Here is a 27511-nt window from a genome sequence, read left to right as displayed (position 1 = left end):
TTCCATATGTGGTTGTATTTTCACATGAATGCATCAGGAGCTGGGATATGGATACAATATAGTAGCTACAATAGTACAAAACCCAGCTCTGCTTGAATTCCAAGTTAAGAAGAGTGACAGTATACCTTCAGTATTCACATGCCAGGATCCTTGCCAGAAATATGGGGTGAAGTAATAGGATACAGGAAATGCATTATTCTGTGTTGGATTATGTGGGTTCACTGTGGGGGAAGGAGCTGATCTGTGAAAGATCCTGCATTGGGAGAAAGGTTGGACCCTGTGATCTTCAGCCTCTTTCAGCCGTATAATTCTGTGGGGAGAAGTGAAGGTAAATAAGTAATTTGTGGTTTTTGTGAAAAAACAATTGGTTTGAGAGAAATAGGGCTACCCTGTGTGGCTCCAAGGAAAGAAGTTGGCTTTTATCCTTCTAACTTCCAGTGCAACTTGCCTGTATAGGAGGCCTGTGTTAGCATACTGCTTTCTGCAGTTATTCTTCTGTAGGTAACTATGCATGCATGCTTGTGAGATGTCTAATGTGTGTCTGGAATAAGAGATTAATTTTCATATTGTGCCTGATTCCTGGTAGCAGCGAGTGTAGTAGTAAATAAATCTGTTTTTATTGCCTCTTGTTATATAGCTGATTTACAGTATGTCTCACCAGAGGAGTACTGTATAAAAAAGTCAATTTGTTGATTTTTATTTCTACTCGTTAAGACTTAATTTTAAAATGTTCTAATTTGAGGTGCCAGCTGTTCTATTTCCAAGTTGTTACATGTCATAGGAGTAAATAAATTTCGTATTGTATATCTGTGGGTGCTGCTGTTCCCTGGTGTAACAGAAACATGCCTCTCCCTTTCCCGCACATTTCCTGCTAAGTTGAGCTTTAATGCATATTTATGATTGGTGCCACAATGTGAACAATTGCCATTTTAACTGTTGCACATTTCACAAGACAGTTACTAAGAAGCAGTATTTCAGTAGAAGCTATTTTACACACTGACCTCAAATCAGCCAGGGATCTGCTGCTTTCTTTTGCCAAAAGAGGACAAAGCTTTGTTGTAGGTTGCTTCTTCGATGTGGTTCCACCTTACTTTGATGCTGTCTATAGAGCAGTTCAGTATTGCTTCTTTGACAGAATCAGAGAAACCTTCACAAAGTTCAGGTGAGACTGTTCTGACAGGGTTGATTCAAGGACACACTTTCTCCTTTTTGCTATAGGTCCTCTTTGGCTGGAGAAGGAGATCTTGCTCACCACCAGCCAAGGATCCATACCACAGTTGGCACTGTTGTCGCTCCCTGTGCAAAAAAGAGAGTTGAGTGCCAATCACCTGGTGACAAACAAGTCCCTCTGCTGCCAATGGCCTTTGATATCTCCATGACACTTACCATTTTGCCTTGGCAGAGAAGAACATGTTCAAGAACATGTTCAGGCTATGGTCTGAACATAGCTCAAGCAGCCTTTATCTGCCTTTGTTCATGCTGCCAATACCTATGCAGTTGACCTATGCAGTTGTCTATGTGTGATGATCACCCCCAACTCTGGCACTGAAATCTCCCAGCAGGAATAGGTGTCCATGGGCTGGGACCCTCCTGACAACCTGGTCTAGTTCCTCATAGAACTGGTCCATGATCTGTATATTCAAGCACACAGAGGGAGCGTAAGCACTCAAGATGCTAACCTGACCGAAGGTGGTTGAGAGACAGAGAGAAATAACAGTCAAGGAGGAGGAGGTAACAGTGGCAATGGTGAGGTGGTCCCAGGATTTTGGCCATTCAATAACCATGGCTCAATGGGAAAATTTATGGAAGATCAATTGGAAATTCACAAATTGTTACACGATTAGAGAGAACTTTCAAAAAATGCAACATCGATGGTATCTAACACCATGGAAACTTTCAAAAATGTATAAAAATGTGTCAAGTAATTGTTGGAGATGCGGTGAATCAGGAACATTCTACCATATGTGGTGGATATGTAGGAAAATACAGGTATTCTGGGAGAGTATCCATGTAGAACTGCTAAAAATGCTAAAGACCTCTTTCAATAAAAAACCAGAGGCCTACCTCCTGGGAATAACAGATTTGGATATTCCACAAAAGAGGAAGGGTATCTTTTTATATGCGACGGCGGCAGCAAGAGTTTTGATCGCACCAAAATGGAAGAGTAATGAAATCCCCTCTATACAAGATTGGATCCAAAAGCTGACAGAATATGCCGAATTAGATGGTTTATCAGAAAAAATAAAGAATAAATCAAAACAGGAATTTGGTTCTAAATGGGAGGTTTTCAAAGATTATCTGAAAAATAAATATAGTAGTTTAAATTCTGTTGCAGCATTCGAGGAACTTCAGTAATACTCGCAAGGTAGATATAAGAAATTAGATTTATTGAGAATAAGTTTAATTATGATAAAAGTGTATACTGGCAAAAAGTAATATGAATTTGAAATATGGAATAGACGGGAGGTTGGGTCTTTAGTGTTAAGACCAATAGATGTTTTATTGTTTGCTAAGAAAATTATGTGCCTATGGTTATTTTTGTAATTTGTGTGTAATTTGGTATTTGTGTGTGTTTTTTTTCTTGTTGTATAAATAAAAAACTTTAACAAAAATTTTTTAAAAAGAGAGACAGAGAGAAATAAGCATTCTGAGCCCTTGGATGGCAGTTCTGTTGCAGACAGGAGTGCCTCACTGTGAAACCTATGCCATGAATATGTGGTTCTTCTGGGTGCCCTCCTTGCCAATCAATGGTGTAGTTCTTCTCTCAGAGGCTGCATTCAAACTGAGTGTGGCCTCCTGTAAGTGGCAATGTCAGTGTTGAGCGTTTTCAGCTCATGGTCAATGATAACTGTCTTCCATGAGTTATTGACCTGAAACAGGCCAGTGGACAAGCCAGGACACATGGTCCTGACATTCCAGCTTGCACAACACAATCGGGTTTGTTTCTTTTCTTTGTTGCCTGGAACAGTGGTTCAGTATGCTTATTGAGTGATACTCTGAGCTCCAAGTACCCATTGAAGCATGTGGACAGCATTTTTTTGACATGGGATAGTAGCTGACCAGTGAGAAACATCAATCTCTCCCACTAAAGAAGCCAACCTGTAGCGCTTGTATCTTATACTAGTCAGGTTGAGCTTATAACTTGTAAGTGCTGCCTCCTGTGTTGTTTTTGCTGTACTGGCAGCACCAAAGTGACCTCTTCAGGGTGCAAGCTTGGAGAATCCTGGGCTGCCCAGATGACAAGACCCCCCCCCAAAGGAAAGCAAAACAGTACATTTGGCACCAACTTGGCTGAAGGAGTTGTTGGAAGGAGGCATACAAGGTGCCAGCCAACAATCTTAGGGACTCCGCTCCAGATTTGTGTCAGGTTTACTCCTTGGCCTCTCCCGAAGATGTCCTGCAAGGCAGTGGATAGAGCTTTGCTACTGAAGCCTTTCTTGTCAATGAGTATAGCCACAAAGCAGTGGAGGTTTAAGATCAGTTTTCCTTCTCCTAGGTTAATGAGCCCCACCTGCCCCTTATTTCCCTCTACAGCACACACAGAAACTGCCTTCTTGACTCATGGACCCACTTGTGGTCTCATCCATTTGATCCACCAGAGTAATGCAAGTGATGCATTGATATCTTAAAAGTTGCAGGGTTAAAATGTGCCTGAAAGCTTCAGTGTCTGATCTGGGAACCAATTCTGCTTATCTCAAGTGTGTGTGTGTGTGTGTGTGTGTGTGTGTGTGTGTGTGTGAGAGAGAGAGAGAGAGAGAGAGAGAGAGAGAGAGAGAGGTGGGGAGGGGTGAGTGTTTGGAGTAGGCTTTGCTTCCTGTGTAATGCTTTATGCCTCTGCTCTGATGCATTTTAAATGTAACTTCAAATGTTTCAGAGCTGAGACATGGGATTGAAAACAGATCCTGGGGCTGAGTCTTAACATGCTTCAAGGACATGATTCCACCTGGGTTAAATATGGTAAAATGCTTCTCCAAAGGGTTCCAGCAGTACTGTGAGATGGCTGCCCTCTTCCTCCCTGGCTGTGCTTTAACTGTAGTGCTGACATATGCTGGACAGCATTCCACCAGTAAATCAAGAGTTGACAAAGAACAGGAGATTGGGGGGTGGGGATGATGATAGTCTGCTGCAAGATCCCTCTGGTAAAATCAGATGTATTTGTTACTTTTTCTGTGGTTCCAGGCATGACTGCTGCAGACAAGATAGATAGTGTCAAGAACTCCACTATAAATCACCTTCCCCGCCCAGGGCTTTATAATTCCAGTAGTGAAATTTGCTTTGGGTTGTATTGATATGTAGTTGTTCCTTTTTGGTAGATAGTTTAAAGGGTTTAAGGGAGATGGATTTAGAAAGCATAGTGATTAAGCCCCCTCTTCCTTTCCTCCATTTACCAGGCATGAGTCCAATCCTGTGGACATTTCCCCATCTGTCTCATTTTTAACTGCCAGCCCCAAGGGATGGGCAAATGCCTCAGGCGGGGGGTGGGGGTGGAAGAGACAAACTTACAAACTGATGACTTAAGGCCAAAGTGAAGGCTGAAGGCAAGTAAAGCGATTCAGAAGCAGATGATGGGGAAGACTTTTATGTGAGGCTGGTGTGGCCATTTACGGAGAAATGAAAAAGGGGGAATGTATTCTCAAAAAGAGAGTGAAAGGAGACACAGATTTGCATTACTTTTTCATCTGCTTATTTATATGTATAGGTGCAATTGTTGTTTTTTTTAAAAAAACTAATGGCTTTAATTTAAATAGATGTACAATACATCTCAATGCAAAGGGGAGCATGATTCTTACCAAATTATCTATACTTAGAACATCTGGAAAAATTCTATTCATGGTACCTCACCTCATCTTAGCATGATGACCCCCAAACAGGCATTGTCTGCTGTTGCTCTTTTCTATGTAATGCCTTTACCTTTGTCGTATGTGAAGCAGCAACCACTGGTTTCTTCATGCATATTTTATAGCTCAGGATGGAAAACCTCCGACCTGAAGGTGAAACTTAGCTTGCCAGGCCACCCCAGTGAGGTCACCAGGGGATGCCATGTTCACCCACCCTGCACCTGATGTCATATATGATGTCAGCTGTGTACAGCCAGTAAGAGCGAAGCTGCAAAAAACAACAACAACTAAAGCTGGGCTCCTGATTCTTCTTTTCCTGGAGCAAGGCACGACCCAAACCTCCAACCAGCTGGCAGGAGGTGGGAACACCCCTTGCTCAAGGAGGGTGCTGATCTTTGGAACTGTCCCACAGAGCTCCTTTCTGGCTCCAACATGGGAGACTTGGAAAGCACTTTGTGATCTTCCCTGCTCTTCTCTTTCGTACCTCTGAGGTCATGATGTGAAGGAGAAATGCAGGGAGGATTGAAAAGCCCTTTCCCACACCTCCCCATTCCACATCCCATGTTGGGGTTTTGACAGTTGTCTGGGAAAACCTACCTGTCCATTGTGTCATGTGATAATGATGTCATGTGATTGACAAGTGGGTTGCCCCACCCCTTGTCAAAGTTGACCCATAGAGTGGTGTGCCAAAAGGTTCTCTATCTCTGGTATAGACATATCTTTTTACCCAGGTTTGTCTGACCCACAAGTTCAGTCCCTTATCAGACCCTCTTTTCACCAGCAGTCTCATTGGTACAGAATGCAGGCGGCCAGTTCCAGCTTCACAGGGTTCCCAGTTGGAGCCTGGCTGTACCTTACAACAGCATGAGCAGATTCCTTGTGAAAGATACATGGTTTGACTGCTTTTTATTAGGTGGGAAATCTCAGCTTACTGACCATTATCAGAGGTACAATATATCTACCCTCGGATTTTATACCCCAGGTTAAGTTAAGGAAGGCAATGGAGCTATAACGTCTATTGCTCAAAATGTCTGCCACTAACCCCTCAAACAAGCTGATAAAAGGTTCTGCTCTGTGATTGATGGCATCACTTTTAATAACTCTGTCTCAGATCAAATCTCTGAAACCAGGCAACAGAGGCAAGTGTTATGTACCATCCCATCAAGCTTTCAAGATGCAACCTGTAATGTTGCAGCAGAAAGTGATATGGCCCAGCCAGATTCCCACCCCCAGCCATTAACTAACCTGGCTATGATGTCACAAAGTCCTGGAGACAAGGAGAGTGGATATTGGGGGTGGGGGAGCTTAAAAGCAATTGAGGCAGAATATAATTTTATTTACTTACAATATTTATTAGTACTAGGCCAATGTATGCACCCTAGTACAAGGTTTTGATTAGTACAAGGTTTTGATGAGTTGGGTGGTTGGGGCAAAAGTGGCTTAAGAGCAAGTCATTATTAATCTGTGGGAAGGCAAAGTCTACCTACATATACATATATATATTGGGTGGGGAGCTCAATTTTGAGAGGAGGTGGCAGAGGGTTTCAAGTTGCTTTCTATCCACAGAACCAGGGCAAGTTTGTGGGGCGAAGGGAGCCTGACAGATTTTGGGCCACTGGGAGATGGGACTGGCTTAACACTTCCCTGGGCCTTCATCCTAGTCAGCCTTCATCATCATCATTGATGTCAATCTCACCTCAGATGGACAAGGCGGTGTATAGAAGAGTGCTTTGGCAGGTGATCTCAAATAACGGATAAGGTGTGCATCTTTAGTTACTTGGGTTCCACGCTGTTAAAGGTTTTAGCAGCACCTTGAATTGGACTCAGAACTGGACAGCTAACCAGTGTAGGTCTTTTAGAAGTGACAAGACAAGATGTGCCAGTGAGAATTGTGGCACACTATTCTATCATGGATAATAGACGTTGCTACAAAGTGTGGCTTACTGAAGCAGCAATTTTAGGAAAGCAGCAGTAGAATCGCATTAAGGTTGAGAGGGAAGAATTGGAGATGGCAAGAAAAATGATGGAAGAAATAGAGAGCTTGGCTATATTTTGACAGAGCCTTCATGTTTGTTTATGTATTGATGAAATGTGAACTCATTGACCTAGGGTAAAACAATTAGAATGCAACTAGAATGGCCTTGCATTTTGTGTGTATCCCTATATATTGATGACCCACACAAGGGAACACTTTGAAGTGCAGCATCACTTCAGTACATCACATTCAGCACATCACATTTCCACTGTGTACACAGCAAAGTCTTTGCTGCTAGATGGCTCATGACAAATACTTTAACTGTGCTGACGGGAAAAAATTAAATGAAATGGAATTTTCGTTAAAGGATAGCATTTTTCTAGCAATTTTAACAAAATGCTTTCATCTGCAGTAACCATAGTAACAGATCAGAGAAGCTCTCTCTCAAAGTGCCTCTCTGAATGTAATTATGAAGAAAAGGAGGGAGAGAGAAAGAGAGAGAGAGAGAAAGGAAGCCGGTAGTTTGGAATGGGGATAGCAGCTGAAAACTCCTCAAGGGCTTGAGCAGAGGTAGGTTGTGACAGATTCAGCAGAACTTCCCTGGATTCATTTTCTGCTAAGTGGGGTGCTGAAATGCCAGCCTCTTAATGGTAACCCCTGATCAGTGTACTTCTCCACCACCATCCTGTCAGCACAGCACAGCAGTTCCAAGCACTTCCAAGTGCTAGTCCCAAAAGTAATGTAGAGGAACGCTTGGTAGATGACTGGGGCCAGTTTGCAAACCACTTTGCTAGTAAAGTCCCTTGCAGGATCTATGGCTGTGGCTGAGATATCTGTTTGGACTATTTGGATACATAAATTTCAGCTCGTCCAACCTGAGCATTAGTAAAAGATGCTTAGAGGATTGAAGCTAACTACTTTCTAACTATATCCATATTAGTTCTTTTGCACCTGTTGGCAACCTTCAATATGATTGGCCGTAGTGTCTTTTGAGGACATCTGGCTGGGAGACATGTTGCAGTGGCTCTGTATGGTTGGACTTTCCAAGAAGGTGGTCAGTCTTGACCCCCTTGTTATTTAATAACTACAAAACCTTCATTGGAGAGGTCACCTGGGATTTTGTGTTCAGCTGTGATCAATATGTTGATGACACCCAACTCTTATCTTTCTTTTTCAACTGATGCTAAGGAGGCTATAGAGATCCTCAAGCATTGTTTGGGTACAGTGATGGAGTGTTGACAAGAAGGGTAAAAGATGTGTGCAGATGTATCATATTCTGATTAGCTTGGACTCTGTGAGTTTGCACTTGCCATTTTCAATACGTATTTCTCATAACCTCCTACAAAAAATATTTTTCTCACCTGATAGTGGGTCAGCTTCATTTTCACCAAGTGTGGCTCTTTTAAGTTGCAATCCCAGCTTCTGCTTCTGCTGCATTACCTGCTTACACATTTCTCACAGTGTCTGCAATTCCACAGGCATGGAAGGACACCAGATGCAGGAGCAGAACAGAAAGAGTCTTCAAAAATGTATAGAAGAAAATCTTGATTGCTTTCTGAAAAAACTGAATCAGATTTGCTCTTGAGGAAAAGTGCAACACTCAAAATGCATTGGACAATAAATTGTTTTCTGTACATCTCTGAAGTCCCCTCCCCTTTTGTTATTGTTAAGTAGGGCCTCAATCCTACGGTGTCAATCTTACAAGATAATTTTTATTATCAGCTCCATCCTCCCTAACCATTTCCACCCTGCCAAAGTGATTTCCTTAGGAAATCATTCAGCTACTACTATTCCATAAATTAGTTTTTGATTGGACAGATTAATGCAAAACCCCATTTTTATTTTGCGCATGCATTGTACTTGTTGTGCAGTGAATCGTGAGGTCTGCAGTTTCTCATTTGTGCAAACAAGTCATTCACATGAATGTCTTTTCACTCAGAGTCATAATATACTGCACAAGTGAACCGAGAAGGATGTAGCCAAAGCTACCATTCTCCTCACACCACAAACTTCCACTCACACCACAGCTTTCCCTCTCCTCTCCGCTCCTCTGCAGCTACCCATGGACCCTCCCAAACTGCCCCAGAGAGAGGGGACCCTCCAGAACAGATTTTTGGGGCACACAAAGAGAGGAGAAGGTGAAGTCCAACTGCATGAGTGGATGGATCAAAAGCATTCACACAGAAGCAAATGCTACATTGGCAGGAAAAAGTGATATCACAGGATTTTGTGCAATTTCTGGGAGATGATTTGGCCCAAGTGAATTAAAATATTATAGGAATATCGGTGGTGTTGAGCTTTGAGTTTGAAAATAAATATGGATGTTGCAATAATGTGTAACGCTCATAGATGTAATCATGACAACCATGAAACTTCCTTGTCCAGGGCTTGCCCAAAGCATGAATTGTTAGAACTCCAACATTAAGTTCCAGTTTTCGTTATGAGAATTTTTGTGGCAAGTCTGCCCAAGTCTGAATTCAGTTCTCTGGTTTAGAAAATAGTAGCACTGATCAGACTGAATAATTACAGTGTTTGTTTAATAGAGCTTGGCCCATTATGCTGTTTGCTTTGCCTGCAGCATTGCCACAGTGTTGACTCATTTTATTTGTCATTTCTTACAGCCCAGAGAGTTTTCTCTGTGGCACAACTGCCTGATCAGCATTCCCCTGTTATATATGTGTGTCTTTGATTACTCTTTCCACACTGTATTTGTTCTTATTGAATCTCCATTAATTGATTCCAACCCCATTTCCTCAACGTATAAAAACAGAGTTGCACTTAATTCCCCCGCCCCTGCAAAGCCACCATTCTCCTTCTCAGAATGGTGCTGCCTGCAGTTTTGATATACGTACTCTGAACTGTGGCGTCCAAGCTGCTAATAAATAATAACTGCATAAAGAGCAGACACAGAAGGAGACCCTTGTAGGACCCCACTAAATACCCATCCTTTCAGCCTGACATATTGAACCATTAATAACTGCTCTTTGCTTCTGACATTTTCTGCTAGTCTGTCTGTTTTTATATCATGTGTGCTTTTCTGAGCCCTAACTGTATCTTTCAAGGAATTCTTAAAATAAAATACTGTGTCACCTCTGTTCTCCCACCCGCCAAATGTGAATGTTCAATAGCATGTGGTTGTGTGTAGATTTCCAGATGTATAAACTTGTAGCTTGAATTCTCATTGCAACTTAGTGGTAGTATCAACTCAGCTTCAGTGAGGATGGGTTGATATTGCAATGGAAGTAGACCAGGTTTTTTCGGTTCACAAAATGTCAGGACCAAGATTTGGAAATGGGGGTGGAGGGAAGCAGTGCTTGGAAATGTCAGAAATTAAAGGCTGCCTTGTATTACTCTGCTAGATGGTTGGCGTGGGCAAAGAGAAGGCATTATACCAGCCGAGGCCCCGTTGTGAATTGCCTGCACCAAATCTTTCAATACCTGTCACTGATTTGCTCCTCATAGTCTTATAGCAGCTTCTCCCACATTGAAATGAGGAACAGTGCATGGCAAATAAGGAACAAACAACCAGAGACACCTTATTTGCAGGGATACAATATGTGTTTCTGGCATTTATAAAGACTATAGAAGGAGACGTGGGTTTCACCCACTCACCGACCAACAGCCATTCCACAGCTCCATTTTCTTTATCCTTTTGTCCCATTCTTACCAACTGATCCAATGACAGATCTTGCTGCTGTTAGCCTTCTCACATTTTGGAGCATGCCACTGTTGGTCTTTTGGTATAGTCTCAGCTCCAGTATGTGGCTGGGAGCAGAGTTGGGGAAGGAGAAAACTCTTGAACTCTAAGTACACACTCTCCTTTCTCTCTTTAGAAAGGGTATTGTGACTATTTTCTATCCAGTTTCTTGAATATTTGCTGCCAGAGTAACTTATGTGGCTCATGAGCCTCATCCTGGCCAGCCCTGTGTGTATATATAAAGCAGGATTTATATGGGTGAAGTCAGCAATTTTTGGGGACTCAAGAGATCTGAGCTGGAAGCTGGTTGTCAGATGGACCATTAAAACAAATCAAGGACCTCATAGAGCTGAGAGGACTGTGCTGTGTGACTTGATAGCCTCTGGCAACTATGGCCAAGTCCAACAGCCCATAAACCTTTAGTGAACTGGTGGGACTCATAATACTAAGGAGGGAAAGTGTGACAGCTTTAAAAATAGAGCCACATGTAAGATTCCTTTTACAGAGCAGAACAGCTGAGTGCTATAATTTGGTAGAAATACTGTGGAAGGGACAAAAGGCCATCTATCTTAACCCCAGCAGCAATTTAAATAATAGAGACTAAAGCATAACCTAAGCAGAGAAAAGAAGATGAAGGTGTCTGAAGATCAAACAAGAATTAACCAAGAAGGGACACAACTTTCCCACCACTCTGTCTACTCCACGCATTAGCCTAACCAAGCAGGGAGAAACTTCCAAATATGTTAGTCTGGTATCTGAGCCAAGCGACACTACAAAAGAGGGATCATTACTAAGTAATCTGACTGAAGGGCTATTGTTCTACATTTAAAGTAATCAGGGAGGTTCTGTGTGAGCCCAACATGCCAATCGGAGGATTTGGGGGAGGGGGAGAGAGAGATTGGGTAAGGTTTATTGAATTCATGTATCATTTCCCACAACAAAGAGTCCTAAAGTGGTTAACATGCCATGTTGTGGGGGAGATGTTCAAGATCATTAGGAGTGGGGTGGAGAGCCTTCTTGGTCTAAGGGTCCTCAACAAAAGCCCCACAATGGAAAATCATGAGGCATGCAGCTCTGGTGAGTCCAAATTCACTAATCTCTACATCTCAGCAAAAGTATACATTGTACCACGATCAGGCATTTAGTTGCATAGCCTTTATCTGCAAATTGCTTTTTAACAGGTGTTCCTTCCGGGCCTCGCAACGTGATCTCTATTGTCAATGAAACGTCAATTATACTAGAATGGCACCCACCCCGGGAGACGGGAGGTCGAGATGATGTGACCTACAACATTGTCTGCAAGAAGTGTCGGTCGGACCGCCGTAGCTGCTCCCGCTGTGATGACAACGTGGAGTTTGTGCCAAGGCAGCTGGGCCTCACGGAAACCCGAGTCTTTATCAGCAACCTGTGGGCCCATACGCCATATACCTTTGAGATCCAGGCTGTCAATGGAGTTTCCAACAAAAGCCCATTCCCACCGCAGCATGTCTCCGTGAACATCACCACCAACCAAGCTGGTAAGTGCCACAACAGCAACTCAGAGACCTCATGTCTGGTTTTCTTGATATGCGCAGAGAAGAAAATCTAGATTGCTTTCAGATACTGCACTTGCCTCTGCCATCGTTGATTTGACATTGTTCAAGTTTTTCAGCCCTGTTCCATAAATATATGTTGCTTTTGCCACTTGTCCTTCTGACCTCCACCCTTTTTAAATGCTTCTGTGTCATACCTCCAGCCGGGGTTTCTTGTAACTGGATAAAACAATGGCATAGCTATTTCTGTTTGAGAGCATAGTGCCATTCAGTACTCCCCAACACCATTGCTACCATCTGGTGTGCTTACTAACGATGGTTGGCGCATGGCGGGAGGTGGCAGAAGCACTGGTGGCACCACCATCAGGGCCTCCCGTGCTGTCTAAGTCACTCTCACAGTCACATTACTCTCTGTGTTCACAACCACAAAGGAAGTACCAACTGTTGGAAGAATCCCATCTTCCCAAATGGCATGATACTACAATTTGAGTGGCGGTGTCATGATTCCGACAGTGGGAGCACTACCTCGAGGGAAGTTGTAATCAGGATCCACTTTTTAGCCGAGTAACGACTGTGCAGATGGTGCACTAAATCAGTGTTTCCCAACGTGGGGGCCATATGGCCCCATTTGGGGGGGGGCAGGATATTCCAAAGGGTCCGCAAGTGAAAATCACATATATTGGGGGGAGGGCACAGCACGAGGCTAGGGGGCCACAGAGGGAAGTGGCAGATGGAACTCCCTTGGGAGGTTCTGGACTCTCCTTCCTTGGAGCTTTGTAAGCAGAGGTTGGATGGCCATCAGTCATGGATGCTTTAGCTGAGTTTCCTACATTGCAGGGGGTTGCACTAGACCAGCGGTTCTCAACCTGTGGGTCCCCAGATGTTGTTGGACTGCAACTCCCATCATCCCTCACCACTGGTCAAGCTGGCTAGGAATGATGGGAGTTGTAGTCCAACAACATCTGGGGACCCACAGGTTGAGAAACACCGCACTAGACAGGTGACCCGTGGGGTCCCTTCCAGCTCCATGATTCTATGTTTTTCTGCTTCAACAATATTTCATTATGTTTCTATCATTTTACGAATTGTATTCTGTATAAATTATAAAAATGATAAACAAAACATGTTCTATTTACAAAGAAAAGAAAACATTTAAATAACTACCTTTCTACTGGTAGGATGGGGATGACGACATAGGCGTAGCCAGAATTTTTGTTAGGGGGACAGGCTTTTGTTGGGGGGACAGAGCCTCAGATATGTATTGATTTTTTACTTATTGGGGGGCATCTGCCCCCCTTGGCTATGCCTAGGGGGGCACAGGAAGGAAACAAGGTCAGAAGGAGACCACAGTTGGAAAATTTGGGAAACATTGCACTAAACAACAACAGCAACGATACATAGAAAGGCACTTAATTGTTTTTGGAGTTTATCTTTTTAGATATTAAATTTTCCCCCTTGCAGAGTCATGTTTAGTTACTAGGAACAAATCCTAGAGAAAAATATTACTGAATGTGACCTGTATTGGAAGGAAAGGGGGGCACAAATAGGGAAAGTGGAGTAGGTAGCCAGATGGTGGTGGATCTGTGAAGGGTGTGAGCACGTGTGCCTGTGTTCTCCATGTGAGGTTAAGAAGAAGGGTGGGGAAGGGACAGCAACCAGGTGGTGACCCTGGCCTAAAGCTTAATGAAGGGAAGAATTGACAGTAGAAGGCAACAATAGATGACAATCTGTTTGGTTTCGTTACAGAAAGGGAATGGTAATTTCTGCTTTGTATGAAACACGTAAAATGGAAAGTCTTTGTTAACTCCACCCCGCTGGGAGAGTTCACAACAGAAACCTGGCGTAAATATTTTAGCGTCACATCTCCGGGGAATAAGAACTCTGTCAGGTTGTCATGTTAGGTTTGTGCCCGGATGTCGTTTCTATCTCTAATCAAGTCCAATCCAACCCACTACTTGTATCTATACTCTTTCGTCTGTTATGTCTGCTTGCTGCTCCTCTCCCTCCATTTTGACATGTGCCCACCTGCCCATCTGCTCTTCTGCCCATCTGTGGCTGCCTCTCCTTGGACAGCGAGGGGCCTCAAGGTGGCCTCGGCAAGAGCAGGTCAAACACTCCTTTGGTCTATTGTCTCGGCTTTGATTCCCCAGAGCTCCATTCAACCCTACTCAGCCCATCCTCCTCCTCCTCCTCCTGTAAATTTCTCTTGCTTTATTATTCTGTTAGGTGTTGTTTCCTATGCTCCTTTTTTGTCCTGCCTGTCAGTCACTCTATTCCCCATCTGTGTATCCACTCATCTCTCCTTTCCTATTTCTGCCAGAAAGCCATGATTATTAAGAGTTGATATATTTGCATTGTATTCAGACATGCTCTGTAATTATCCAACTGAAGCGCATTTGCTTTCAGTGCATTATGGATGCGAACAATATTTGAAAGACCACAAACATAAAATAAATATTTGGCAGTTAGATGCAAGGTGTTAGCATTCAGCACTTGTTTAAGCAGGTTGAAATGGGGTGCCAAGCACTGGAGGCATTTAAAGGGAGGTTAATGGGAATGCACAGGCAGAATAGATTGTGCAGATTTGGCACTGACTCAGTCATTGATGCTTAACAATTTAGTTTTGCCGGCCTCTCTTTTTTTGTGCCGCTGCTGACCTAAAAATGCAATATATTTCTAACTGCAAGAGTTACTGCCTAAGCAGACAATAATGGGGAAAGTGTGTTATTATAGGCAGCTGTATCTCCATACACCAACTTTGAATGGGAGTGTGCATTCAGAATCTACATGGGGCTTTATTAAAATCACGCATGAAAGAGTGGGGGGGGGGGAGCAGACTCCAAGCAATGACAAATGATGGAGAAATTTGCATACTCCAAGTTCACAAAAAATAGTATTTATGTCAGTTCTCTTCTCTTTAATTAGTCTAATTAAGCATTTCTTAACAGAAACAAACTTGGATGCCTTTCTCAGGTTCATAAGAACCAATCAGTACTCTTTTCTTAACCATCTGTCTGCCCATTCACCCATACATCCATCTCCACGCTACTTTTCTTTTCATCTCTCTGCAACAACTATCTCCCCATCTGTCCATCTAGCCATCCAAATAACCCTCCACCCCAATGAGTTTCTATTTAATTCCTTGTATCTTTAAGGCTCCCTTTTGTTAATGTGCAGAGCCTGGGTGCCTCTTTACGTGGTCCTGATAACTTTTGTAAGGCTCGCGGTTTTGCCCACTTGCCTGCCTGAAAGATTATTGCTGTGGGAAATGTTGCTAACTGACCCTATTCCCAGAGCATTTCAGGCTGCAAAATATAAATACGTACAGCACACTGAATTTCGTGTGTGAGCAAGTTGTAATTGCAGGTCTAGACTCATGGTGTATGCTTTAGGTTGGCTGGCTCCTGCTATCGGCCTGCTTGCTTTGAAGACTGCTTTCTCTCATATCCAGCAGACATCCAGGTTAAGAAAGAAGGTCATTTCCCACTTCTTCCAACATTTTGCAATACAGTGGTACCTCAGGTTAAGAACTTAATTGGTTCTGGAGGTCCGTTCTTAACCTGAAACTGTTCTTAACCTGAGGTACCACTTTAGCTAACGGGGCCTCCCACTGCTGCCGCGCCGCCACAACACAATTTCTGTTCTCATCCTGAAGCAAAGTTCTTGACCCGAGGTACTATTTCTGTGTTAGCGGAGTCTGTAACCTGAACCATCTGTAACCTGAAGCGTCTGTAACCCGACGTACCATTGTATTGACTTGGGCCAGTAAACATTTGCTACATCTTCCTATTTCAGATAAGCCCAGTTTTGTTATTTTGCTGAAAGATTCTCCCACAACCACCACATTTCTAACACATTCAACTCAAGGTGTAGAATTTTCCCCAAATGCTCAGTGCTTACCCAATTCTACCCTGGTGGCAGTTATTTGTATTTATTATAGAGCCACTTTTAAAGAACAAAAATCTACTTCATAGCCCATTGTCCCTCTAGCAAAAAGAGGGCAGGATTGTTTCAGTTTTTAAGTTTCTTGCATGCATTCACTGGCACTTGCTGAACCCCCCTTCCCCAGTGCCACTGAGTCGTCATACCTATGAGGCCCTTGGTGAGTTGACTGGTTTGCAGCATGCATAAGCTGATGGCAGGGGATGAAAGTTTCAAACTGGATTGTTCAATTTCGTTTTGAGCAAGAGAGAAATCTGTGAGGCAGGTTAAGGAAATGTAAACTTTAACCTTTAGTATTTTTCTGTTAAGCCACACAGTCTCACATGTGTCATAGTCACAGAGGTCACACACATAACTGCTAACACATCACTTCACATAGTTATATGTACTCAAACTCACATACATGAATACAAAATTAAATAGTTCTACTCATTCTATAAGTATCCCAACTAGAGTATACAATGGCACTTAGAAGCTTTTCCTGTAATTTTTGATGCTGCACTCCATAGTACTCTTTCAGGCTCTGGAAAGGGCACAATCATCAAACATCTACAAGGAATAGTTGCTATATGAAGTGTGGAGTATAATAAGATGATTCTGGCATTTCCAGGATACATACACACACACAAATGTGTGGATGCAATTTATAATACTTTGCCTTTCATTGCGAAGAAAATCTGTCCATATAGCTTGATGGCATTAATTTATTGGCCAAGTTAACCACTTCAAAATCTAGAATTTAAAATGCTATCCCTCCATGTATTGAAATGCCAAGTTGGCTGCTCACTTGTGAAAAAGACTCCTAACTCTGCTTTGACCATTGTCACATATTGCTGTTCTGAAGCACAAAATGTAGAGATGGAATTGACAAAAGAATCGTGCCTTAGCTAGACACACCTGTCCGTTCCCCTGAACACCAGTCAACCAGTATATAGTCACAAGATATCACTTTACCTGCTCGATGTGAGAAGGTTTAATTTCACATAGGGAAACTTTCAAAACAGGTTTGTAATAAGAGAAAGGAAGGCGCTTTCCCCATAAATAGCATAAGGTGCCGTGGTGCGTGTTAAATATCATGATATTAGCCCAAACCCCTGTGATAAAAATACCTCATTTGTCAGGGAAGGTGTCAGCAACATCGGATACCAAGTGTGTCCCATGCTGCAGCAGGGGTCCCCTCACAGTCTCTGGAGACTCCTTGTCCTGCAGCTGCAAACCCAGGAACCAGTACTATCTGCTGTTTTTTAATTTAAAAAAGAAAATTCAAAAAGATTATCATTTCTCAACGTGGCCAGTAACCTTTGTAAAAGTAACATGGAGTCAAAACACACTAGTCATATGGGGTTTGAGCACTATTCTGAGCCAGTCGTTGCCAGTGGAATTAAGAGAGGGCTAATCAGATGAGTGATCTTTCATAGGCTGTATAGTCATTTGTTTCATTTTTTTATTTCCTACTACATTCCTATCTCTATCTCATTTTGTTTACTTTGCTCATTTGGTAGTCAAAAGAATATAATCCTAGTGGGAAATGTCTAAACTGGTAATCTTTGTTTGTTTCCTGAGTTCTAAGTTTATCTTACTATTAAATATGTGGATCTCATTCTTCTTTACAGGAGATATTAATTATATTTTGCTGGTAACACCAGATGCCTGTGCTGATCTTTACATAAAATATTAAGAAGGTCTGGAAAACTTCCAGGAGATGTTCAGGATAAAGACTTGCACAAGGGTCAATAAAGTTTGCTGTATCCATTATGCCAACTTTGCTGAACTACAGAAATAAATCATAGAAAAAGTTCAGCTTGGCACACACACCATTTCAGGCTTTCCATGGGATCTGGCTGGCCCTGCGATAACAGGATGCTAGACTAGATAGGTGTACTTGGTGTGATCCAGCAGACATCTTAAATTTTCATGATCCCAACCTTGTTCTGGGAGCAAAGATAAACACACTGGTAGAGCTGCGCTGTAAGCATTTGCTGCGCTGAGGGCAAGGGTGATTCTCAGTGAGGACTACAAGGCAGTCTGAACTCTGTGCCTTTGAATGCACCAAATCTTAGGTATAGAATCAGACTGTTAAAGCTGGGAATAAACAATTATTGTGTTTTTAAGAGGTTTGCATTGTGAGTCACTTTGAGTTCATTAGTGAGGGGAAAGTGGGATATACGCTTTCAAAGTGAATAATAAAAGCATAATTGGTGTTTCTATCATCGATGAAATTGATATTTAGTCAGGTGAAAACTAATCTAAGCATGATTCATTCTACATAAGATGCCCTTGTGTTTATGCAAACCGAGTTCTTTATAGAAATGTAGGGTAATTTATCAGAGCTTCCAAGAACATATGATTGGCTTCCAGTTTGCAGGATTCTTCACATGCACCCCAGTGCTAACAGGGTGAGAAATCTCTTTCTCAAGATTCCTCTTTTGAACTTCCATCTGTGTGGTTTTGTAAAGACGTTTCTGCTTCAGATTAATTCTTTCCCTTTGTGCAATGATGCTGGGCAATCCATCTGAACGAGCAACGATGAGGAGGCCTCACTACTACCGCCCGCCCACCTGCACACCAATTTGATGCCGATCATCTTTGCAGCATTATCCATGTTAAACAGGCAGGAGCACCAGGGGGGGTTTGTGAATGTGGCAATTAACAAAACAGCAATCAAGCTAAGTGTTTAATTTCAGAAAATTATCATCTTCTCTGAGCGGATGTGGAGAGATAAAAAAAAAATTTTAAAAACCCAGGATTAAATGTGCTGTGTAAACAAAGGCAATGCTGGACTGTCAACATCACCCACTGGAAAGAATAAGCAGCACCTCACTAAGTGAATTCCTGAACACTCACCCAAAGCGGGAAGCATAAAAATAAGAGCTGAGCACACACATCCACTCAAACCCTGTTCTGAAATGATTTGTCATTTTTCAGTTCTTTCCTCTCTTTCGATTTTGAGGAGGGGTGCTGGGGAATTTATTGGGGGGGGGGAACGGAGCAGATGTCCGTCAAAATAAATTGGAGTCTCTGCCTGCGGATGGCAGGCAAAGCCAATCCAAATATAGCAAGGAAGACTAAGATGTTGATGAACTAAAGAAAGATGCGAGGAAATGGGAGGTGGTACCCCCAAAGCAGCCCCAAGGGGTCCTTGGTAGGAGATGGATTACATCACCAGCATCAAACAGGGATGAGAAAGAAATTTGGTTCACTTTGCACTTTAATGAAGTGAAACGCAGCTGCCCTTGCAACATCTGCACTTTTCCGAATTTTGGAACACAGTTCTCAAACAACAAAAAATGGGTGTGTTAGGGGAAAGTGTGCATTAGAGGGCTTATATTAGTGAAAAGAAAACACAAAAATGCATCATGTTGGGGGAAGTGGCATACCAAAATGTTTATGTTGGGGGAAATTCACACTAAAATTCTGATAAATATTTGTGAGGACTTTTAATAATTTTTAAATAAAAAATTCAGAAAGAGATGCAGAAATGCAGCAAGCTGTGCTTAAGATTGGAAAAATATACATACAGTGGTACCTAGGGTTACATATGCTTCAGGTTACAGACTCCGCTAACCCAGAAATATTGCTTCAGGTTAAGAACTTTGCTTCAGGATGAGAACAGAAATCGTGCAGCGGCGGCGCAGCAGCAGCAGGAGGCCCCATTAGCTAAAGTGGTGCTTCAGGTTAAGAACAGTTTCAGGTTAAGTACGGACCTCTGGAACGAATTAAGTACTTAACCAGAGGTGCCACTGTATGAAACACCCACTTTGCAGCATTTGTACCCTCACATACAAGACAGTGAAGACAAGGATCAATTTCGGTAGCTGGCAGAAAACTGGGAAGAATGTTAAAACTGTTTCAGCTCCTCTGAAATATTTTGGTAGCATTATTCTCCCCTAGCCCTCTGAAATCCATTTCCTCATTTGAGAGCCAGTTTAATCACACCAAAACAATTAATTTTTTGGGTGGGGGATCTGCCTTCAGGGGTTTCATTACAACTATAAGCTATAAGAATGTTTTCTGTGGTTTGTAATAGATTGTTTGTAATAGATTTGTATGTGTCACATACTGGCAATTCCAATGTGATGTGTTGTGTGCAGATCAGCCTTCCACAAGCTGGTGCCCTTCAGATATTTTGGACTACAACATCATCCCCAGCTAATGGGAGATATAGTCCAGCACAACTGTAAGGCACCAACGTGGGGCAGGTTGGTCTACACTCTGGAGTTAGATGTAACTTGATGTGACATGGGAGATCCGTGTTTAGGAACTCCTGCTATTTTTAAGAAAGCCTTAAATACCAGCTGTGGGAGGATGATTAATAGTAATAAAAACATGTGTTCTTTCCTGTCAGTGGCTCCCCAAAGGGGCTTCTAAGCGATAAAATACAAAACAAATTAAAATATACCAATGCTATTTGCAGTGTAATATTGTAATGTATGACATCATATTAATGCAATGTGCAACATCAGATTGCTGTGTAAATGAATGGCTGAGGCATTCACATCCTTGCTCATTCGGAGGGATTGGCCATTCTCATGGCAACTGTTCTCCCACTCCAGGCTTGGGGAAAAGGTACAGATGCCATCAGATGCATTTATTACTACATGGAGAAATAGCAGGTTGAATGGTATTCCAACTGGGGAAATGACTCAGGGAGGAAGGGATAACTCTTACACTCACCCCACCCTGCTCTTTCCCCAATACCATGGTCTTGATCTGATTTCCACCCACCCCACTAGAGCTGGTTGGATTGTTTGTAAACTACCAGAGATCCCAATCACATATCTCTCATGTCCCATCCTTGGACCAAGGAGATCTGGGTTCAGTTGACCATGAAGCTCCCTGAATATAATGAGTTTGAAAAGATAGTGGCTTGACTGAGCTCATTTGCCTATGGAGCTGGCTCTCTTCTCTTTCGTCCCTCTGTTATCTCTGATTTAAAGATTTTGCAACTTCTTCCAAAAGCTGTGAACAGAGATAAAAACATCTATGCTCCACCTCTCCATATGCTCAAGGCTGGTTTCAATAATATTTTTTTTAAAATAGTTTTACAAAGCCTAACACATTTTGGCAACAGAGAAATCTAGACCATTAACACCCCCCAGCAATTATGATGCCTCTATAAATACCACCAGCAGCTACCTCAAATATGAGGCAAAGTGTAACACCTGCCTTTCAGGATTGAAGATTTCACATAAAGAAAAACGGCAAAGAGAAACTGGTCCTAAGATAGGAACATTTGTGATGCTATTGTTTCTAGTTTTAACAGAGTAGTAGTAGGAAAACAAAATTGACCATGTCTTAAGGAGATTGCAAGTGGTGACAAGACAGATTCTCCTCAGCTTGATTCAGAATCAGGACATAGTATTATAGGCCGTGTATTGTGTTGCCTTAAGATACATACTTTTGTTTGAGCTCTGTACTCTTAATCACAGCTCAGTTCAAGCTACAACCAGAAAGGGAGGGGTACTTTAAGACTGAGGAGAGCTGTGGGCAGGCCAGGGGAAGTTCCAAAGGGCACAGGAAAGAAAAAAGGACAAGTGCAATCCTCAAGCCTGGGATTTCTGTCCCAGGTCACATAATACATTATGTAAAGATGTTTCTGTGTTCTCACCTTAGCCTATATTTCCTTGACCTTTTCAATTTGAGTCTAGTCCCAAAGCTTTCCTCCCAGAAGGCTTTGTGCTAAATGCAAGTTAGATGAATGGCAGCCACCAAGCCACATCATTTCATAGTTCAACAACACTGTTAATTTCAAGATGAAAATCAGTGAAAGGAATTTCTGAAGCCTTCTTTGAAGCCTTTTCCCCAGCTGCTGCTTCTTCAAGCTTATTTTTTGACTCCAGAGGAACTCAGTTACAGAAGGTTGCAGGGAGAAAAACAACAATGTCCCTTCTCGCTCACTGCTGCTCTGCCCACTCACTACCTGGTGGGACCTACCATTTTACAACTATTTGTATTCCTGATTTCCTCTGGTCCGAGCCAGCATGGCCAATGGTCAGGGATGATGAGAACTATAGTCTAATAACATCAGAAGGACCACAAGTTCTCCATCCTTGATTAATTGTATATGCTCCAATCCCATACTCCTCTGGGTGTTTGCCGAATCTGCATTCATTTGTATGAGTTGTAATCCAAACTTTACACCACTGCCTGTAACGATTTATGGAGTGGTGGGGCCCCTCCCACATCTGTAGCTATTGGCCCAATGCTATCATACAACAGCTGTAAAATCAGCTTGGGATCCAACAGATCCCAGGCCATCTTAGCCCCTCACCAGCCAACCTCTCTCTCTCTCTCTCTCTCTCTCTCTCTCTCTCTCTCTCTCTCTCTCTCTCTCTCATTATATTTATTGCAAAACATACTACACAAACAGACAAAAACAATACCACAATGACAACTAAACATTAATTGACTACACATCATCTAACATCACACACGTTTTTGACTTCTGATTCACCTCATTGTGCTTTCTAAATATTCTTAAGCTATACACACTTCCTGTTATATCTATTACATATCAAGATTTTTTTATGTTTATAATTTTCTTTAATATTCAAAATTCAATCTATACCTGTCAGGAGATTTGCATTTTCACAATATTCTTTTAAATATTCTTTAAATATTACCCATTCTTTGCTCACTTTCTGATTTGAGTGTCCTCTTATTCTCCCAGTCATTTTCGCAAGTTCCAGGTATTCTATCATCTTCACCTGCCAGTCAAGCTTTGTAGGAATTACATCGCCTTTCCAACTGGAAATTAAATCGGCCACCCTCACTCTCACCTGTGTGTTTGGCAGGTGCAAGGGGGAGTGCTACATTGACTGGGTGACAAGCACATCAGGGTGGCAGTGGGAGGCTGACTTAACTGGGATTAATGAAGGGCAAAGGGATGCTTCCACACAACCTAGCACACATCCCTCAATCCCAGAACAAGGGGGTTCAGCTTGCTCTGTAAGACACCTCTCCAGAGGTGGGCTATTAAAACAGGATGTTTAGCACTGTTTTCATGCAATTAGGATTCACCAGCATCCAGAGACTCCTTTTGATCCTCAAGGAGGCTGCCTGCGGATTTTGTATTTAGATTCCATTTTGAGCACCTCATTCTATAGTACATTAGAGTTATCAGCATCATTGTTACTTATATAAAACATCGCTCTACGTTCTGGTGGAGAGGTGATTGACTGTCGGTAAGCAGCATTGTTCTGTGCACCATTAAATTAAGAGGCTGGCACCACTGCTCACCAGGGACTTAAGGGGCCGTGAGTTCCAGAGGCATGTATAGGGAAGAACATTTAGAAGACTCTGAGGATTAGTCTCTGCAGAGCCCTCACCACATGCATCAGTGGGCTTTAAAATGAGACACTTTGATGTCTCAGGAGGACCAGACAGGAAATTAACTTGTTTAATGAAGCGCAAGTTATATTGCCTTGGTTCTGTGTGGACTCCCATCCCCAGCAGGGATTCGAAAATAAATGCAGGAGGCAGATTCACGGATGACATCAGTGATTCTCCAGGACTCTGACTCAGAGCAATGCACACTCCCATCTGGCACATACGTTTTGAGAAGAGATTCCTACTTTGCCACCGTTCAGCTGGTTGTCAGCTTGAATCAGATAAAAGTATTTCTTTTGCTTAAATTAGTCATTTAAAATGTGGAGGGGTATTTTTTTTAGCTCACTCTTCACTGAAATCGACCCCCAGTATCCTATCTGTTTCTTTCTTAACAAATTGTGCTAAAAACAATTGTACCCTACAAAGAAATCACAGGCATGGCATCCCTTCCCTTCTATTTTCCCCAGGACTCTTTGGGGAAGCCGTGACTGTTAAAGTGGTAGATGTGCTTTAACTGTATGGTGTGGATGTGACCTTTTGTCTCCTGAGATACGGGCAAAAGCTGGTCTGGGAAGACATGGCTGGGGTTACAGCGGAAAAGTGGTCAGTGAGCGGGGAAGGGTTATGTACAGGACACATACTTGTTTGCCATTTATCCTGCGTTTATTTCCACATCTCTCCTCCAGCACAGACATAGCAGATAACTTCCAAGAAGTCCTCAAGTATGGCATGAAAGCAACAGCTTCTCCTTATTATTTGTGCCACAGAAACCTGTATACAGAGGTATACTGCCTCTGTACATGGAGACCATCATGACCAAGAAAGGTGGATAGACCTGTCTGCTATACCTTTGTCTAATTCATCTATTAAACCTATCTGGGCGTGGGGGCATCACACAGAATAAGTTCCTCAACAGCTATTAGTCACAAGAGCTATATTGCCTCCAGTATCAGAGAAAGTAGGTTTCTGAATACTAGTTGCTGGGGATCATTGCACTTGTGTCCTTCTTGTGGGCTTCCCACGGGTATCTGGCTGCCTACTGAACAGACTAAATAGACCTTGGGTCTGAACCAACAAGACTCTTCTTATGCTATGTTTTTGTATCCTCTTGTAGCAAATTCCTTAAGCTAAGCATGAGTTGTGTGAAGAAGTACTTTGTTTTGTTTGCTCTGGTCCTATTGACAATCTGATATCAGTGGGCAGCTGGCGTCTAAAATTTTATTGGGATAAAAAATTCAGTCTATTCACTTTCTGCACACCATGCACAACCTCTATCACGATCCCCTTAGATGTCATTTTTCTAAACTTAAAAATTCCCCAGATTCCTTTGGCCTTTTCTCACAGGGTTCTTTAACCCCTTGATCATTTTGCTTGCCTATTTTGCACCTTTTCTAGCTCTAGGATATATATTTTTGGAGATCAGATAGCATAACAGTGTTCTTGAGGAGGTTGCAATATACACAAGTTTATAAAGAGGCATTGCAAAATTTGTTATTTTTATTTTCAATCAATTTCTTAGTGATTTCTTTACATAGAATTTGTCTTGCTGCTGTTTCACACTGTTGATGCTTTCAGTGAGCTGTAAGAGATACCAAGAGGCAAGGCTAGTTCATAGCCCAATTGACACATGTTAGGTATTACTGATTTAAATGGCTACCCTATTCCCCACCAACTTCCTGCCTGGAAGTTTTATATAACCTTCCGCAGTAGAGTATTGCAAACTGGCTCTCATAATCAATTGGTGTGCAATGCGGAATTTGCCACGTAATGTCGCGGTCATATGATTGCTTCACCATCTGTCCCAACTCACAACTCAACTTATTTTTTACTACGCTCTAAGAATGTTACTGCACCACAGAGCAACAATTATTTTTATTATCGTGTAGGAGTACTAGTCGTGGTAGTAGTAGTTTAGGAATATTTTTAACCTGTCCCTCATTGACAAGCCATCCCATAAAACTATTTAAAAAGTAAAAGAGTGTCACCAAAATATCATAAAGGAAAGCCTGATAAAAACCAATAGCAACCATAGCAGCTATAAAACAGCAATAGTAACACAATTGGAAAAGAACACTGTATTCTTGCCCAGAAAATGCCTATGTGAATAGATGGGTTTTCTGTTGGTGATTGAAACTCATGGGAGTCAGCAGCAGCAGCCATACATCAAAGGACAGGGTGTTCCATAATGGGGGTGGCAAAATTGTGAAGTTCCTTTCCCGGGTAGCTGCACAGCAGATCATATTTGGGAGATATTGGTTGATATTGGGAGAGTGGGGCAGGAGCTGACTCTTCAAGTATTTCAGTCCCAAATTGTATGGGGCCTTATAATTCATCACAAACACCTTGAGTTTGGTTCGGCCACATATTGACAGCCAATGCCACTCTTTCAGGTGTTAAGTGGTGGTGCTGCTAGGTTGATCAACTCATTGCATTTTGTATGAGCTGCAACTTCCAGACTTGAAACAGGCTGAAATATTATGTCCCATGGTAAATTGGTCATACAACTGTCTCACCAAATACCAGACAGTGTGCACAGACCCATTCAAACCTTGCTCAACACACTATTTTGGGTTTTCTGAATTGGTCTTGAGTTGAGAGACAAAGAACAAGTGAAATAAAGCTGAACCACAATTATTATTTAGTAAGCTATGTAATGAGGTAGTGGAAATGTAGCCAAAACTGGGTTCTCAATTTTTGCCCCCCACAAATGGGCTGTCATTGCTCCTGCTTGTCAAGGGCAGGTCACATTGCAGATGACTGCAGGGACCCCACACTGCAGTCACCTTCCGTGCAATCCTTTCTTGACAATTGCTTTGCCAAGAGCAAAGGGTCCAGCCACACTATTCATAGTGCTGCATATTAGCTGCAACAGCCATTTTATAGATGACAATATGCATCTCAAGACCGCTGTGCCATCTTGCTAGGGGTGGATTGTGTGTACAGAATATCCCCTTTAACTGATTGGCCTCTTGGCTACTTTTAAGGATGCAGTCTGCCAAGCAATGCCCAGCAGAGGTCCCCCACTGCTATCTCTTTTTAGAAAAAAATGTGACCTCCCCCACGTCTGCCCCCATTTCACTGTGAAGAAGAACCCTTCCAAAAATCCATTGCAGCCTTAGAAGTGCCTTTGCCATTGTTCATGTGATGGGGAGGCTAAGGAGAGCAAGTTGTGCTGGCTTCATAGTGAGTGAAAAATATTTTTCTGAATTTGCTTGTTCATTTGCAGATGGGCCTGTGTCGCTTGCCTTTGATAAAGAGTCCCGAGGAATTTTAAGTTCTAATTAAAAATAACTAGCCTTTTTAAATATTAAAACTTTATTATTTACCGACTGTTCCCATTTCATTCCTCTCACTGCAATAATGTTCTTCAAACAGCAATTAAATATGAGGAAACTTTATCACCATGGCAAAGGGAAGGCAGTATTGCTTTGAAAGCAAGCTCCATTGTAAGCACACTTGCTAAATGGAGGGGGTGGCGAGACTCTTGATGCATGCATTCTCCAAGAGCACGCATTCTAAGTCTTCCCCAACCAAGTGCCCTCCATATGTTTCACTCCCATCCACTCTGTACTTGCTAGGAGTCATGGGATTTACAGTCCAAAACATCTGGAGGGCACCCAGTTGGGAACAGCTGTTCTAAATTAGGAAAGGCCAGTTCTTTCATGGAGAATTTTCTGCACAGCCTGAGCTAAATTGGAAAGAAAGGTCTATTAGCTCCTCTTTAACCCCACTGGGCTACGGGAAAAAGTCTGCTGCCATTTATCTTTAATTTGGCTTCCTATGATAGGGAGGAAAGGGCTGTAAAGTAGTTATAGGAAAACGATACAAAAAGACCAAGTCTATACCCATCCCTGTTTTGTCAACACTAACATCACTTCTGAAGTTGCATTCCTAGATTTCCCCAGCTTCTTTTCAGGCAGCCTTTCCTCCTGCCTAATGAGTTTGCGAGAAGTGGGAATAGAGAGAAAAAATAAGAATTGTAAAGGGATCACAAGGATAATCTCGTCCAATCCCTTGTAATGCAGGAATCTTTTGCAAAATGTCGGGCTTGAACTCCCAACCCTGTGATTAAGAGTCTCATGCTCAACTCTTTTAAACTATTGTTTTGGCAAATAAAGTTGAGGACGATAGAAATCCATGTGCTTTTGAGGATGGGACTTGACTCTGTCACGTGTTTTGTAAATATATTATTCTTTGT

At 42.3% G+C, this 27511-nt stretch overlaps 1 protein-coding gene across 9 annotated transcripts in view; it reads left to right on the top strand.

The window, feature by feature from the left end:
* Positions 1–27511, top strand: part of EPHB1 (EPH receptor B1) — a 331437-nt gene that overhangs the window by 243374 nt on the left and 60552 nt on the right. For all 9 annotated transcript variants that reach the window (XR_008330673.1, XR_008330672.1, XR_008330669.1 and 6 more), the window contains exon 5: positions 11692–12027. Coding sequence is in view for 3 of the 9 variants with exons in the window: in XM_053389846.1 (XP_053245821.1) it covers positions 11692–12027 (336 nt within the window). In the remaining 6 variants the exon portion in view is untranslated. The remainder of the gene's footprint in view (positions 1–11691; positions 12028–27511) is intronic.

The sequence above is a fragment of the Podarcis raffonei genome, chromosome 5 (assembly GCF_027172205.1).
Source record: "Podarcis raffonei isolate rPodRaf1 chromosome 5, rPodRaf1.pri, whole genome shotgun sequence".
NCBI classification, from domain to species: domain Eukaryota; kingdom Metazoa; phylum Chordata; class Lepidosauria; order Squamata; family Lacertidae; genus Podarcis; species Podarcis raffonei.
The sequence above is the reverse complement of the archived record's forward strand: the minus strand, read 5'-3'. Positions and strand labels throughout refer to the sequence as shown.